This window comes from Cavia porcellus, unplaced genomic scaffold, assembly GCF_034190915.1.
Source record: "Cavia porcellus strain 051 isolate PalLab524CR breed Dunkin Hartley unplaced genomic scaffold, mCavPor4.1 scaffold_21, whole genome shotgun sequence".
Classification (NCBI taxonomy): Eukaryota; Metazoa; Chordata; class Mammalia; order Rodentia; family Caviidae; genus Cavia; species Cavia porcellus.
This window is the reverse complement of record NW_026947504.1, coordinates 15,635,900-15,653,842: the sequence shown is the minus strand read 5'-3', so window position 1 is coordinate 15,653,842 and position 17,943 is coordinate 15,635,900. Positions and strand designations below refer to the sequence as shown.

General features: G+C 40.3%; 1 protein-coding gene and 1 pseudogene across 1 annotated transcript in view; one reads left to right on the top strand and one right to left on the bottom strand.

Annotated features, from left to right (window-relative positions):
• Positions 1-14,247, top strand: part of Htr4 (5-hydroxytryptamine receptor 4) — a gene marked incomplete at its 5' end in the record, with an annotated part of 50,370 nt that extends 36,123 nt beyond the window's left edge. The window contains 1 exon segment of the mRNA NM_001172963.1: positions 14,157-14,247. Coding sequence (NP_001166434.1) covers positions 14,157-14,247 — 91 coding nt within the window.
• On the bottom strand, positions 1,531-11,221 carry LOC106025088 (protein O-glucosyltransferase 3-like; annotated as a pseudogene).
• Positions 14,248-17,943: the final 3,696 nt, after the last annotated feature.

Here is a 17,943-nt window from a genome sequence, read left to right as displayed (position 1 = left end):
GACTGACAGTACTACAAGAAGTGTGCAGTGAATTTCTGGGATGTGCATATGGTATCTCAATTGTGTCCTAAAAAGCAGAGGCAATTTCCAAAGTCTTTATCTTATCAATGAAACCCACTAAAATAGGTGAGGGATAGAGTGAGGCATGAGTGTTTGCCTCTGATGTCAGATTATTGGTAAATCCCAGAATCTCAGAATTCCTAAAGTTTATTGTACAAGTTTTCAAAGATTGTTTTTAATGCTTAAAATCCAAGACCTCCATTTGACTATGGTTATCCTTTATCCAGTCTATATATAGATAATAAAAGATGCCCATAAGATGTTTTTACCCACACAAATGACTCTATTGTTCTTCAGGGGTATGCAGTCCAGAGAATTACCAGTTTAAAGCACAGTTTCTCCCTAAATTTTGTTGTTGTTGTTTTTGAGATAGAGTCTGTGTACATAGTTTGAACTGGTGTTGAACTCACTGTGTAACCCAAGCTGGCCTCAAACTCATGATAATCTTTGTGCCTCAGCCTCTTGAGTACTAAGATTACAAGTATGCACCTCTATACCTGGTGCTTCTTAATTTTTATCTCAGAAAATGAGCTAGTAATATATGAGCTATGTTTTATAAAAGTAGTTCCTCTGTAGTTTCCTTTGTACTTGTAACAAGAGTCATGTTCTTGTTCCATAACTATTCTCATCAGACTTTATAAGAGGAAGCTGCTAAGAGAAGCCAAAAGCAGCTTGCAAGGCAGGTTATGCAATGAGGGGGGAAACAAAACAAAAAAAATTTTCTCTTCATTATTGGAGGAGAGAAAGTAAACCAGGTATAAAAATAAGCCTATGATATAAGGTCAATGGGGTGATTTATTATATTTTGGCAAATTTCTGGGTGTTGTGATTTGGATATACTCTTTTTAAAGAAATTGTGATGCTGATAGTAGTAGTTTTTAGTGAAAGGAAATTAATATCCAAAGAGGTTTGATAAAATGTGCTCAAATACTGCTATATCAAGCCACATCATATAACCCCTCCAAGAGAACTGGTGGGCTTCACTGAGTGAAGTCTTCTGTGTTTGCTTCACAGTTTAGCATCTTGGTTACTTTGCTGGGACAAAATATCTGATGCCCAAAATGAAGGAAGGAAACATTTATTTAGCTCATAGTCTGTAAAGGTTTCAGTCCATAATTAGCTGGCTGCAAGGCAGGGTGGCTTGGCACAGGGGCAACATTTCAAGGCTGCAGAAAACAGCAAAGCATTAGGAGCAAAACTGGGTGGGGGAGCACAAGCTGCTTTTCCTCCCTTATATTGTGAGCAGGTTACCACTCCCACGGGGTGGATGTAGAACTCACTGTCTCCAAGCCTTCCTCTTGCACAGGCTCAGAATGTTTGCAAGGTAAGGACCCTGACCCCCTGCTGAGTTGCCTAAACTTTTGAACTTCTCAAGTTGACACAATGTATCCATCCTAACAACATTTACCCCTTAAAGGTGTAGCTGGGGAACCCAAGAGGGTGAGTCTGAGTTACTTTAAAGCTCTCCCTTTAAAGACCTTTTCTTATGGAATTAGCAAATGGATATCTTGTCATGTAGCTAAGAAACCATTCCCGTTCCACCCCAGGTTGGCTGGACTGGCACTTGGCATGTTGCTGTAGGGCTCTGTGATAGTAGCCATAAAGCCTGTGCGGTGGTAGCACATCCTAGCACTCGTCTTTCTTTTGCAATCTTCTTGGCTTCTTCATCATTTTCTTTGGTGCCTTTAATTTTCTTTAGTAAGTCAGTAAGATTTCTTTTAATTGGAACAGTGTTTCCAAGGCCTGAGTGCCATGTAAAAATGTTCATAATATAGAGAATCCTACTTCAGAACCAGATGTTCTCCAGCATGAGATACAGAAACCTACATGAAGCCACTGGCCCATCCACATTCACCTGGTGCTTGTACTTAAATCAAAACGAGCCCAAGCTCCTTTCGTTTCTATTGGGGAAAAAAATCTGGAATTCTGGCATCTAGTAGCTGTGGGTTTTCTTTGACAGGTATACCAACTGCAGCCTTTCTTTCTATCACTACCCCTGAGAAATCATTCTGTTATTTGTTAATCCGGAGAGGCCCTATATTTTACTGAATAGAGAGAAGGTAATGTGTAATACCTCTCATTGTTTCAAGCCTGGTGTAGGTGATACTATATGTTGGAAGGGTAACATCTCTTGAATCCAGTGAACCACACAAGGAAATGATATGTATAGGGCCTGGGGTTTCATTAACTTTTCAAGGCCCTGAGGGCCAATCTCCAAGATTAATATAAAATTTCAAATCTAGGAGATGAATCTTTCTTGCCAGTGACAGCAAAGTCTCATCAGAGAACATCCTGAAGGTTGTGTGTTTCCCTACAGATCTCAAGTAAATGTGGTTATTGGAAACATGTAGTGAACAACCGCATACCTCTCATCCTCAAAGCTTTGAGGAGCTTCATTTACCATCTGCTGGGGATCGATGATGGGGGAAAAGTCAAAGTCTTCTTTCATCTGTGGCTTGTTGGTTATACAAGAAAGAGTTCTCTGCCACATCTGAGGATCCTCTGCTGGACACTAGCCGTGCTCATGGTCCACAGGTCCTTTTAGAATATAGAGAGACTGTGCCCCATGTTCACTGTATAAAGGACCTCGATCTTCAGCCCTTTGTTGATGGTGTCATACATTCTATATCACACCAAAAATGTTCTGCAATTCCTGTCCAAAAGTTTAGGGACGTGAATCCAGGCTACTCCTTTAGGTGAAAGAGGTTTGACTACTATTTTGAATAGTGTTTGACCTGGGAGTCCAGTGAGCCAGGGAAGCTCTGGCTCTGCGTACTGACCACAGCAGGTAAAAATACCTGCTGTGAAGGCCAGTGGCCACCTGCAGCCCGGGCCCCACACCAGGCTGTGCAGTTCTCAGCTGTGCCTCCATGGCGCATGGTCAGGAGCAGCGCAAACTCCAGTGGGCGGAGCAGCGCAGGCCAGAGGCACCCAAAGCTAGGTTGCAGAACACTGGCGGAGAACAAGCCTGTTCTTTCATCTGCTGAGTCTCTCTTGTCTTAATATTTTTTATCTCTTAATCACCTTCGCTTATTGGAAAAAAAATTAAGCATTACTATAAAATTTACATTTTCATTCTCATAATGCTAATGTTAAATGTAAATACAAAACCATTTAACTTGTATCCTGAATTACCTAAATTACACAGATCGTATTTTGTGATTTATACAGGTTTGTACGTTTTATTTTTACCAGACTAGCACAAAAAACCAATTTGACTGTGTTTATCTCACTTTTTGGTATGTGCATTCCACTGACTTTCACACTTTCAAAGATGAGGTTAGTAAGAATATCAGGACAGTGACAGTAGAACAGTAAACCTAGTTGTAGTCCCTATGTGACTGCCCTGGTCACAAACCCACGTAACTGGCCCAGTACCCAGCTCTACCCCAGTTCCAACATGAAATAGCTGCTCAGAAAACATGGATCTTATTGAGATCACACCAGGAAAACAATAAGAATAAAAATTTCAAAAAATCACTGCTTTACCCAGGGCTAGAAAAGTCAGTACAGCGGCATCTAGTTTGTGGACTTAATTCTCTCTGAGATTCTTTCTGCATATGCTCACAATTTAGTTGCAACCAGAATTGTGAAAAGAATGAAGTGCATGCACTGAGGTACCACTGTACTCTCTGCAGAATGCAGAATGCAGAATTACCCATTAAGTAGATAGCCTAAAATGCTTCTAGGATAATAGTTGAGGACCAAAGTGCTGAAGCTGAGCGGTCTCTTCCACTGAGATGGTTCGTAGGAACAATTTCATGTCTTTAAGGTACTGGAAGGTGAACATTGGTATATAACCGGAGCACATCCTACCCAGTGCGGTGTGAAAGCCATGTATGCTCAAATGTAGCAGACTGCATTCAGTCCTCTCTGAAATTTACCATTTAGTAACAGTACAGCCTTAAGATATGGCTAAACATCCTGGATATCCATAAAATGGGGATGTTATTAGAAAATATCTCAGAGATGTTTATTAAGATTAATCATAATGATACATGTACAGAGTGAAGCCCAGATCCTGTAGCACTGAAAGCACTCAGGGAATGGAAACTGCTATAGAATTATTATAAATATACAAATTCACATTTTGATGAAACACCCTTCTCCAGTTTTCTCAGTGTCCTGCTAAGGATCTCTTAAGGCCTGAGTCAATAAGAATCTTTATTTTCCAAGCATTTCTCCTTAATCACAGAATGTAGAGCTCCCTCTGCTAAAAGAGAAGCCAGAAAGGAATTAAATTAATAGCACTGTTTATAAATAATTGTTTAATTAATGTGAGACAAGACTTGTTTCCTGGGTACATCATGCCCTGTGCTGAACAGTTGGGGCTGTTATTTCCAATATGCCTTTTGATTTTTTAAATTACCTGTGGGCATTACTTTGACTATATAATACACGCTAACCACGTCAGCCAATCTGAGTGCACTCTATGTGTATTTGTTTCCCTCTTTTGCTGTGTAGGTCACCTACCCTCATGGTGCCCAGATTCTACGTAGCAGCTCTCTGAGGTTGATGCCCACAATAAGAGGGGTTATGAATGTCACTCTTATAGGCCCCCAAATCACACCTCAATCTTGAAATGCTCAAAATGGTTTATGTGAGATTAGAATGGAGGTGGCATGGATGATGCCCTGAGCCTCCACCCTGCTTGCACATTGGAGCCACCTGTGATCTCCGACATCATCCTGTAGAGATGCTATTTTAATTGCTCTGGTTGAAGTTCTAGGAATTTTTAGATTTTTAAGAGCTGTAATATGCAACAGCATTAGAACCACTAGTATCCTGGAAAGGTCAGGAGGTCTATCTTCTTATCCCCTATTGATAAGCGTGCAGACACCATTCAGAGCCTGAGGATCCTACTACACACTTGACAATACACAAAGAAATCCATGACAAATTGCAAGATTGCGCTGAGCTTGAAGCATTCTACTTTAAAATAGTCCTTTGTCTTTAAAACAGAGAATGATGTCGCCTCTGCCAGGGGTTAGCAAGAGAAGTCTCTCAACAATGCTAAGAAGTGAACTATTTGGCTCTTTTGTTTTTTTAACCCATTTCATCCTCAAGAGAAGACATGAAATTCAAACAACAAGAAAAAGAACAGCACATTTCTCATAGAAGTGATGAAAGTAATTTCTGCGAGTGAGTGGACCTGAGATCAGGTGGGTAGAGAGCTACAGTAACCTTGCAGATAAGCCCTTCCCACAGGCAGGCTGTATGAGCTTGTTCTCTTACAGTGTGTACTTGGCAAGGACGCAGCCCTCTCAGTTTAGTCAGAGCAGCTTGTCAGGAAGGAATTGCCTGAAAGCACACTAAGAGACCCAGCAGAAACCCGTATTTCCTCTAAATGTGTGTTTAGCCCAAAGTGGAATGCCACTGGCCCTTGTCCCTTGAAAGTGGCACACACTTTATCTTATACTGGCTATTGACAAGCTTGAGTGTGCTCAGAAGAGGGTAAATATGATAATTTTCTCTGTTGAATTTATGATGCATGAAGAACAGTAAAAGAAAGCAGGCCAGCTAACCTTAGAGAAAAGAAAATTCAGGTCAGAAGCACTGTTTTGTATTTAAAGGGCTCCTAAGAGGAAAAGGAATTTGACTTCTTCTGCATGGCTTGAAATGATAGTGAAAGGATACAAAAGGTAAAGCTTTATAGGAACAAATATTTCAGCATAAAATGGAATTGATTTTCTTACTTGGAAATTTCTTAGAAAAGTAAAAAGAGAACATTAGATGATCACCTAAGTGTTGATTGACTCTAACCTGGAAGAATTGACTGGTCCTTAGCATATATAAAGCAAGGATAAAATACTGAATGAGATGTTCTCAGACCTCGTCTTTGTGATTCTGTGAGATTCAGAGTCATCAGCATCTTCCCACAATGCAGTTAAAATGTAGAGCCAGAGCAAAACCTAGTTCATCTATCTTGTTTGGATGAAGCTGCAGAACATCTGGAAAGATTCCTGGTGAATATAGATATGTTGACATTTTCAGGGGTCACTCCATTTTGCTTAGGTATTCTGGTAGAAAATTTAGATATTTCTAGGAGAGCAATTCTTCCCTGAGCTCTACAAATACTAAGTTGCATACAGATGATTTGAGTCTGACATTGATCCTGAAGAAAATATTGGGCATACCTATGTAGTGGCTTGAGTTTCTGTTGTTTGAAGCTTTAACGTGGATCCAGCTACTTCTTAAAATTTAAAGGAGAAGAATCTCTGAGTATAGGTTAAGAAGAGACCTCCATCAATCTGGTTTTTATGGTGTTCCCTTTCTCACATAGACATAAGACCAGAACTTCAGGAAAGAAAGGCATATAGAAAGGACATGGCAGAGTCTCACTCTAGGAAGAACTGGTTGGCAATGAATGAATGAAGTCGTTCAGAGTTACGATAATGCACAGGAGTTGGTATTTGGTGGATCTCAGTTTGCTTCTGATCCTGTCACTTTGAAGATGTGTGATTTGGGACAAGGTAATTAGCAGCCAAGCTGCTGAGTAGATTGAGAGCAAAGGCAATCCTTGCCTCACTCACAGGACATTTAAGTCTTGTGCAAGATTGCTGCACACATGGAGTCTGGGACACAGTAAATTGTTGATGTGCTGTATTCTCAACATTGTCATCATCTGTTCAACAGAAAGGCAGGAACACTGATTAGTTGGACAAGACTCCTATTTCTGAGATCTGTGGTTCATATCAGAATAGGGTCTTAAAGAGAAATGGCTCAATGTCAAAATCTCTGTAGACTGCTCCTGATAAGGACAGAATAGTCCCTGAGCAGTAGTTTCTGGAAAGAGAAACATGTTTGATGCAGAGTCCTGGCTGGTGGCCTATGAGCAGAATACTACAAAGTCATCCACCATCTTAAGCAAAGAGGTCCATTGCATGAGCTTTGTTTATATAAACAAACAACTGAGTATATTTTGGGTTTTATTCAACCAAAGAGCCAGGAACTTATTTTTCTCAAGATGATTTCTGAATCGCCTTTTCTTGTTTCCATGCCTGCTTCAGTTTATTTTTAAAATTCTTAGAAAAAAAATTCACAGTTAGAATTGCTTTTGGAGAGTTTTTATTCTCCAAGAAATGAATGAATCCGTATTTTGATAAACCTGACAAACAAATGTATTTGGTGCCTGCTCATGTTCTTTTTATGAGGAGACTTTCTTTTGCTGACTGGTACAATTTCATCCCCTACTGCTAAATTGATACTGCTTTCTTTGAATGTCTGAATTTCATGAAAGGAAGGTTATGTGTGCTTGTGTATGTGGACCTACATGTACTTATATAAAATAATGGATATGTACGTGAAGGATTATTATATATAATAGCTAGTTGCTTTAAGAATAATTTATTTTCCTGGTCCAGATATCAAGTGTCACATTCATCTTCACAATCATCATCTTACCATTTAATGTTTGCTAGTTTATATGTGAAGCATTGAGCTGAATGGATTACAAATGTTATCTCACTGAAGCCTTAATTCATTCTGGGGAGCAGGTGTCTTTATCCCCATTTTATTGATAAATTGAGATTCCAAGAGATTAAATAACTTTGCCATGTTCCCATAGCTGCTAAGTAGCAAGGTGGCTCTAACACATGACCATTTAATTTAAAGCCATTACTAATAATCATCATGTTTCTTGACAGTTAACTCAAAAGTCTTGTAGGGGTAGACCTGTTGATTCTAACATATGAAGACAGCTTCAGGAGTGATCTGGTCAAATATGTCTACTGTGTTAGGTTTCCATCACCATTACAGGTTCTCTAAAATAATGACTGAGAAGAAGTTTACTTTGTCTCGTAGTTTATAAGTTCTAGCATATGATCAATTGACTCAGCTGCTCTAGGCACGTAGCAAAGCAGTCCACTGGGGTTGGAGCAAGTGTTGAAGTCAAAGTGCTCACCTCATCAGCCAGGAAGCAACAGGGGATGGAAAGAGACAAGGGTGGCATACTCCCCTTTGTGGGCATGCTCCCAGCGACATAAGGCTCTTCTACCAGTCCCCACCTCCCACTGTGCCACTCTCGGGGCCGATCCATCAGCACATGCCCCTTTGGGAGAATTCAACATTCAAACATTCAAACTATGGATGGTAGGTCTGGTTTGTTGCTGTGCATCACCGTTCTCAATAAGGAATAGCTCCTTATTATCCAAGGCAAGGAATTCTACTATTTGAGGAGCAATTAGTTGCTGTAAAGTTTGGTCAGATTTTACTTTCCTGTATCACAAAGGGTAGAAATGATCACAAGGAGTGGGAAGTTCAGTGGTTTCCAAACATTTTTTTCATATATAGAATTTTTTATTCAAATCGCATTTGGAAACATCAATGATGAAAATACGATTGTTTTGTTCAAAATATGTGTTGATGTGGAGATATGCATGCATATAATCATGGCCATTGCCCCACCCCTCCAGTGTAAGTTGCCATTTTTGAGGTAAAACCTTATAAGCAATAACTCAAAATCAAGCGTCACTTCCAAGATTGTATACACAAAGAAACTGAAGCTCAGAGGATATGTTTGTTAAGGTAATATAGCCAATAAGCAGAGAGACAATGACCAGAGCCCACAACTCAATTATTAGGCTATTTTCTCATTTACTCATGAATTTATCCCTTCATGCACTGTTTATTATTACATTTCTCATAGGGTTAATACACTGTTTAGATGGTGTGTTTACAACAGAGATTTAGACAGGAAAGACCAGTGCCACTAAGGGACACATAAGCAAGCTTGCACTGTGTCACTTTTTAAATGCTCCAGCCTCTGCCCCAAATTGAGACACAGGCACACCTATAACACAAAAATTACCAGATCATCCTGGACATCTGTTTTCAGTTTCCTTTTTCTATGACTTTTTAAAAGGATGGGATCTATAATTGAACTCACGTCTATTCACATATTTTGGCCATTTTAAAGAGCTCTTTCTTGGACAGGGTTGTAAATCATTGGTTTTTTCTGCTTCTCTTTTCTTTTGGGACTGCATGTAACTGACTGTGGAGAGACATACCTGTTTCACATGCTGTAGTTCAGGAAGATGGAAAAGCCATTTGGATGTGTGGAATTTAAACTGCAAGTTCAGCTGGACTGGTCATTATAGAACATAGTGCGACTCGGCTGATAGTGAAGAATGTGTAAAGCCTTTCTTTGCCTGATGCAATCTCGTTTTCCAGCTTGTTTCTCTCGATTCTCCCCTCTGTGGCCCTTCTTCCCTGATCTACCTTTTCATGCAATAAACACGCTAGATTGGTTCGCTTTGCCCAAAAAGACAGTGAACTCTCCATCACTGGACCATTGCAGCTGCCTGGAATGCTCTGTTTTTACTTTGCTGTACCCAGCATAAGCCTCATATTTCTTCCAGCCACACTTCTAATATGAAACCTCTAAACCTGCTTAATATCAACCTCCTCAATCTCTGAGCAATAATTAATTGCTTCCCCCTCTAGGTTCTCTTGCAACCTACTTCTCTTTCTCTAGGAAATGCAGCTCATTTCCCCACATGTTAAACATTCTGTGCATCTGACACCCTCATTCACATAGACACCTTCTCAAAAGCAGTATCTCGTGGCTGAAGCTACCTGTTTGCTGACAGTGCATATTTAGTGGCACCAATTCACGGAGGTTCAGGTTCAGATCCTGACTCCACTGCTCTGTACATCTTCCTCCTGGGACAAGTTAATAGGCCTCATTCCATTCAGTGAGACTCTGCAAATAATAAATCCTATGCAATTGCAATTCTTGTGAAGATTATATGTGGCAATTCATGATTTGTTTAGCATAGTAATCAGCATATAATAAGCACTCAGCAAAGGTTTACTATTTTTGCTGTGAATATGTACTTCAAAAGTATTTTCTCCTGGGTATGTTTAGGTTCTCTCATATTGAAATAGTTTAGCAAAAAGGTAGATGGACAATCTGACCTACATAAGGATTAAAAGCTCTGTTCTTCTATTTAACTCTAGTCTAGTCTAGTCAAGTCTAGTCTAGTCCAGTCTCTTGGAATTGTTATAGATATTGGGGCAAAAATTTTACACACAAATGGTTTGACTTCTCAGATATGTGTTTATATTGAGAAATAGGGAAGGAGGTATGCTGGTACTAGAATCAGCTCTCTGGACCTTTGTGACACCTACAGATTCTCCTCTGCTTTGTCCTTCTTTGTATGAAACACAGATAATGTTATTTCGTAAACCATAATAGTAGCATAATTCTTTACATCACACAAATGGTTTCTATATTTTCCAGGGGATGGGATTCCTTTTGGGGGAGGCAGAATTGGATAGAAATCTCAATTTATAGCACTGGATCTGCAGTTAGCCATCAACAAATCAGCGTTTCAAAATTGTACTCTCTTCTTCCTCTGAAATGGAAGTAATAGGCTGTATATTCTTTCTTAAAGACTTGTGTTGAAAACTTAATGTAAAATCTACGTATGACAATGTAAGATTGTAAATTAAAAAGAGTTTTATGGAACTAGAAACTGCATCATAAAACTCATCTATTGAAATATTGGATAAAAATTTCAAGGATGTTTTTGCATCAGGGATTTTGAGCAGGGCTGCCAATGTTTCCTCAAGCATATGTTTGAGGAGAGACAGTTGTGATCTCGCTGCATTTTAAATTATGGCTCCTCAGCCCTACCCGATCCTATCTCCTCAGCTTTGCAGTTAAATTTCACAGATTCAGAAATTGAGGTCTTTCTTTAATTCTTTAATTCAAATGTAAAAATTAGCTTCCTTGTGTTTCAGCAAAGCCTCTTCCCTCCACCTGGAATATAAAGTATCAGATCCTAACAATAGAATATTAAAAGCCATGTTTGAAGCAATTATCCACAGCTTTGGAGAACAGTCCCACACACAGCTGCCACCCAATCAGAATGCCTATATCTGTCACCCACCATCCCTGGTACTCACAGATTCAGAATGTCATGGCCACAAAAAGTATCATAGATTATTCTCCCCCTCATTTAACAAAAGAGGAAAATGAGGCAAGGAATGAGAATGTCATCAGAGTCACTTAACTGGAGATTAAAAGGACTATGAAACGCAGCTCCCTGTTTTCCCATTTACTGCTTACATTGCTGGACTCTGCTCCTTCACCGCCTGAACCGATGGGGTGACCTTGGGCTGGGAGTGAAAGAGGCACCATGAATATGAAAGCCATGCGCGGTGTGAGCGATCTACTGCACTGGAAGGCAGTCTTTCATGCTGTAGCATAATGCATCCTATTTTTTTAAATCTTGCATGTAGAGCTAAAAGTCAGATGATCCCAGACTCTGAACTGTTAATAATGGTGATAATATAAACTGATACAATTATGGGCTGACTGGAACATAAAATCATCTGGCTTTATTTTCAAGCTCTCTTTTGTCCTGCTGAAAGGAAGGTGGGGTCTTTCTCACAGCTTATTTAGCTATACTTGTATATTCTGAATAAGAAGGAATGGCACCAGGTATCAAATGGCAATTATAGAGTATTTTCAATCTTTGGCTCCTGAGAAGAATTGTAAAGAAAAGCAAACATAACATTCAGGGACCCTTCTCAAAAAAACCCCATGCTTTCTTTACAGTGTCTCTGGAACCTCCCACACAGCTAGTTGCCTGGTTTCCCTTAGCCTTGGTCTTCCTGCTTTGTCTTTTATCCATTCTCCTTCTCATAATGTTTATCCACCAAGCCCCTGTCCCTAGGTACTCCCTACTCTCCTGATTTTATAGGTTGCCTTTCCTTTACACTTGGTTTCCCCACTTGATAGAACCCCTCTGGGCTCTGCTTTAGTGAGCGGGAAGGGTGAGCACATCTGTCTTAACATCTCAGCCATGCTGTGTTGTAAAAACTGGGAAGCCATGCCACACTGTTGGCGTCTCATAGGTGGAACAAATCCATCCTGCATCTCCTCCTGGAGTCTGCCATATTGGGACAAGAAAGTACTAGACGCGGCAGAGCCTGAGCAACTGACTTAGAAAGAGCAGTTCTCAAGATGAGGAACAATAGAGCAGAACAATGAAAAACACAGCAATCTATCATTTCTAGGTAGCAGCGTATATTATCTGCTCTTCCTATGTGCTCACAAAGTCCTTAAAGTCTAGTCAAAAATGACCCAAATGTAAACTCAGACCTGCTACTTATTAATTCTTTTGACTTGGGCAAACTATCTAAAATCTCTGAAATTTGATTTTCTTGTCTAGTAAGTAAACATAAAATACATAAATTAATGCATCTAATGCACTTGGCCTGGTGTGTGGCACGTACATGCTGGTCCAATGTGTGTGAGCCTTTATTACTGATAAGTATGAGGATAACCAATAGAATACAAATTTAGCTAATAAGAGGTGAGCAGTCCTTCTTTCTACTTTCCCTCCTCCCTCCATTCATTCTTTTTTTCCCTCCTAGCAGATATATTCAAGGAATGAGGTAGATAAGAATGGAGGAAAGCACATAAAGATGTGAGGGCACAGCCTGAGTTATCCAGAAAGCATCCTCTTTTAAAATGGCATGTGGAAAATCTGGAAGAAAGGATGAATAACCAAGGATGAATCAAAAGCTATGTGCAGAGCAAGTTGCAAACCCAGAAATAGTCAGATCTCATTATTTAAGGAAGAAATTTTGCATATTCTGCACAATAAGAATAGACTTCTAACTGGAAAGAAGCGAGCATTATAGGGAGAAAGTTCCTATCTAGAATTGATGGAAAGCATTTAACTGTCTCTGAGCCAAGATGTTTTGTACTTCAGGGGCTTAATATCTCTTTGGTAAAACTTTTGAATAATGGTCTTCTAGGACTGGGGAAAAAGTGGAAGCCTAGATACAAGTTAACAGTGTTCCAAATTTTTGAGAAGACTAAACTAGATTGCAGAAACTATAGATTCATCATTTCAAATAGACTTTACAGTTTAAAGGCACCTATTATACGAATGATTGGTGAATAAGAATTAGTGTCTCATTAAAAATAACTCATTCCAAATAAATGTCTTAGACTTATTGTTTGGCAGAGTCATTTCAGAAAGGCATTAAACAGAGCCTGCCATTGGTGGGTCTGTTCTCAGACACACTGAATGTTGCAAGCCTGACATGTAGCAAGGATGTCTGGGATGGTACATCATAATCCTGTTTTATTATTGTCCTGATGAACAATTTAAAAAGCAAGTGAAAAATTTACAAAATAAAAGACAAGCAATACTAAGATGAAAGATCTAGGTAGCATATAAATTACCAAATCTACCAGTGTTCTTGAAAAATGTTTAAAACTTAAATAATCATCTTAAATGTTGAAATCACTCTATTTAGAATAATCTCAACCAATCAAAATGCTACCAAGCCTGTTTAACTGAGACAAATATAATGTTCTCCATACATTTTGACTCAATTAAATAAAACCAACTGTAATGACATGGTAAAGAATGGCAGGAATGCACAGTTACTGTGTTAAAAAGGTAAAAGTTGCCAACAAGCTCTGTATCAGCCAATAGTGTAAATTATGGTTGTTAGAAATAAACTGAATTTAACTACCTTTATATAAGTAAACTAAACTGATGATAAAAAGTACATAAAATGTGAGGCTCACTGTGAAGATTTACACTACTTATCACTTTTCTTTTTTTTGTTACATGCTTATTTATGTAATGATTGTATTCAGCATGGAGAGTTGGTGTCTGTGCACAGTACACCTTAGTTCTTTTTATTTTCCCTTCTTTTTCCCCATTCCCTGTGTTCAGAGCTCAGGGTCCATCGTGGGACATAATCTAGAAACTGTAATATATAGAGTGAACCAGTTAGAAAATGGAAAAGTGTAGGCTCAAAAGAAGAAAATTTGAAGAACATAATCAGCAAAGGGAAGAATTTTAAGTATGTTTGAAGGATATAGTAACCCCACTGGATCACAATTATAGAAAGGCAGATTTAGGCTGCCCCCGAATAGGCTATATTTAGTTATTCTACTAGCTAAAATTTCTTAAAAATTATTACAAGCTGTGGTCATTGGGATCTCTAGCTAAACCACCACCCGTCTGCACAGTACAAGGAGTTCCTGAACTGGGTGGGCTCTTTTACAAGCGACTCCTTGATGGTCAACGCTGAGGTTCTCTAATCTTTTCCCCCTCCAGGGATACAGTGGAGTGTGGTGGCCAATGGGAGAGTCAGTGCCACCCTGCAGCAAGTTCTCCTTTGGTGGCTGCTCAGCCCATTGACACTTAGGCCCCTGGGACAATGACCCGGAAGACACTGTGGCTCTGAGAGAGGGCCAGGTCCTAAGCGGCTGCTTGCGCGTGACTGCACCTGGCATTCCCTCCACCAAGGCTTCCATCGACGAGTGCAGGTGCCCTAGACCCACCGGCCTCTTCCTCGGGATTCCAGCAGGTGGCATTTGAGGGAGCCAGGGAACAGAATGGCCTCTTTGTTCACCTTTTCCTGTATTTCCCATCATTCCTTCCTCCTGGAGCCTCTGCTCTTGCTTGATAGTCTCTGATGTCCCTGACATGCTTTCCTGCTCTGCCTGGTCTGTCTCACTGTGTTCTAAACACAGCTGCTCACTGTGTCCTATCTCAGTCGTGGACGTTTCCAAATATGCCTTGCTGTGCCTGCTCAAAGAGGTTGCCCAAAAACATCCTCCTTGTGCCTGTCTTGGTCACAGTTGTGTTCCAAGAGCTTCCTTTTTTTTTTTTTGCTTGGTAATGTGTATCACAGCCATACACAGAAATATTGTCGCTTCTTAATCCTGTTCTGTGTCAGACACTAACACACTTTCTCCTCTGTATCTGGGCCCAATCCTCCATCCTCCTCTTGACTAGGCCTTGTGTCAGTCGCAGACTTCTGCTTGCTCTCTCTGACATCTACTGTCAGTCCTTTCCTTCAGGACATGCTCCATTTATTTTCCACAAAGGACACAGGAGCAGAAGCCTGGCAGTGGAAATGTCTCCGCAGCAAACTTTGAGGGAATCTGAAGGAAGACAGACAGCTTCCCATGGTGTGGATGCACAGGTGTGTCTGCTCTGAGATGCTCCCTGACCCGTGTGGCTGGAACAGGACATCTTCTAAGGAGTCTCAAGCAGGGCTGGCAGCTTCGCAGGGGTTTGGAATCTTTTCCATGACCTTGTGGTGAATCTGCAAACATCTGAATCTGGCCTTCTTGCTCCCACAGGAGAGGACTATTGACTTTCACAGTGTGACCTCAGCATCTCTCCAGTCCCCCCAGTTGGGGAGCACAGAGCCCAGCGTGCTGGGAGCAGCAAGTAATGACTAGAGCTTAGAGGACGGAGGTTCTGGTTCTGACTCTACTTCTGATTTGCTGTGAGACCTTGAACAATGTCCTTCCATCTCTGGACCTTACTTTCCAAGTCTGCATACTGAAGTTTGGACTGGGGAGTCTTTTAGATTTCTTTGTGTTTCAAGGATAACAGGATGCTGCTACAGCCATCTGCTACCTCGAAAAGCCATGGCCTGCCTGCCATTTGGCTTTGTTTCCAAGGCACTGTCCACCTCCTCTGGGCCTCCCAGACTCCTGACCTTGGGAACTTTGCTCTTCCAATTGAAACCAGGTGGTCCTTCCCTCAAAGCTGAGGCCATTGGTCTTTCCAGCTCCTGTAAAGCAAAAGTCCGGGGAAGAAAATGCCACTTCCTAGGGCTGCTCAAGGTTTAAATGCTCATCTTGACTGTGACTTGATAAGTGTCTCAGGATTATTTATCATACTATCTTTCCTCTTACTGCTCAAGTAGTGTCATTTATCATTTCCGTTATGTTTACTTTAGTTCTGCAGTGACACTTGTTAGGAAAGAGACTTTGGAATGAGGAAGATTGCCAGCAAGAATTCTTTGTCTTGTAAAAGATTGACTTTGTTGAGGAGGAAGCTATGCCTTAGGGATGAGAAAGAAACTCTGAAAGAGAAATATTATTTAAAACTCCTGACTGCTGTGGAGAAATCCCACCCCAGCCCAAAAGGCTCTTCACAGAGGCTGGCACTCTCGCTGATCACTGGAGCAGCTTCAGCTGGGAATCTATTCTTGTCGGATGTGAAGAAGCTTTTTTTGAGTTCTACCGTGCATGCTGACTGTGGCTAGACCAGGCCTCCTTGGTTTTTTAAATCACTGGTTCTCTGCCCTCCACTTCAACAACCACCATTTGGAGCACACACCGTTTTGAGGGTCGTTCTTTTCTAACAAGGAGAGGAGCCACAAGCTTCTGAGACCCACAGCTGTGGACCCAGTGACCAGACTCCAGTAACCTGAGATGGCTGCAGGTCCAGCCCACTCACCACCCCCACGAACGCTGGTGAGGAGGGATACGTGCACCGTGCACTGACTGACTGACCTACTAGGTAAACTAAGCTAATCAAGTTGGCTCAGAGATAGTGTCTGCGGACTTCACAAAGGTGTCACTGAGACATTTTTGTGGAAACATTCTGTAAATTATAAAATAATGTTGCATATGTTTATTACCCTGGATGTTTTGAGTTATTGTGGATGTGCCTGAGCTTCTAAGGGCTAAGAATGTATTCACCAGGAGAAAATGAAATTTAGAGAATAAGCTTTCTGTGTTGAAATAATCCCTAAGGAGCAGCCTCTGGTTCTTCCATATCTGCCCCTTCTCATCTGAGCACTTCAGGCTGCCCAGCACTTGAATTCATATATCAAAGACACTCACGTAAAATGATTGTGTTATTCTTAAAGTTAAATAAGTAGATGGAATGCCATAGAGACCACAGGCTAATTTTGTTAAGAATTGCCTATGTTTCAGTAACTTCAAAGTCAGATGAACTAAATTCAAATGCCTATTTGCCAAGTAAAAACATGCTTGGAGGAAAAAAAACTGAGCCACTAAAACCATTCCCATCTTGTACACTCAATTTACATGTATATGAATACTATGAAAAAAATCAAACATAGACCAGAAAGTTACATAGTGTCTCCTAAAGTATTGAACCAAATAATTTTTGACATTTTTCCTGACACGGTAGTCTATGTAATTATGGTTGATTCTTGTTAAGATTATCTTAGCTAATACCTTACTTTTGTTTACATTTTTAACAAAATAGAATTACAAATGGGGCTATCTGTGCAGTTTTGAAAGCACTGATCTTCCCATGTGTATCATGTTTGTACCGCCTGTGTGTCCATCACATAGAGCATAGACATTAATTCTATAATTTAAAAGGATTACAAATTTTGCTGATGGCTGTTTCTTTGGTTTTATGGCATTGTTTGATATAGCTATGATTTATTTGAAGTTAAGGCTTTGAAAGTATTAGGATTCCTGGTTCTACATTTATTTCTGGCGAAAGCACCCTTGCTTTAAGATTATCTGCTTTTGATGTAGTTTCCAGGAATGCATTCTTAGAAAAACAGAAGCCTACAAAGATTTTTTATTAATAAATTATATTTATTGATAAACATGTTTATATCAATGTATTCTGTTCATGTTTACTTTAATTATATATTAAAGGAAATCTTCAGTCCTGGAACTAATAACTCATGTATGAATAAGCAACAAAATGCCAAAGTTGACCCCTATACCTCAGTCCTGTGGAACCCTTCTGTCACCCCAGGAACCTCACATGTCTCCCCCAAAACTACTGTTATTTGAAGAACTGCAATCCATTCTCAATGTTACGTGCTCCTCAGAATCAGGCTAGAATCCCAGGGCCCCTAGATAATGTGATTATACCTGTCTGGCTAGTTGTCTGTCCTCTTTGTTAAGAATTCAAGGACCAAGACAGACCTCTGTGACTTGGTGATTCCCTGAAAAGAGGATCAGGATCCTGTCCAACCTCTTCAGAACATAAAACCATCGGGAGCCCCTCGTGATAGCGTGATGATCATGTTTCCAGGGTAATTCAGCTGAGGATATCATGCACTTTTTTCTTCTCTCCTCTCCTTTACCTGCCCTTACTCTCTTTC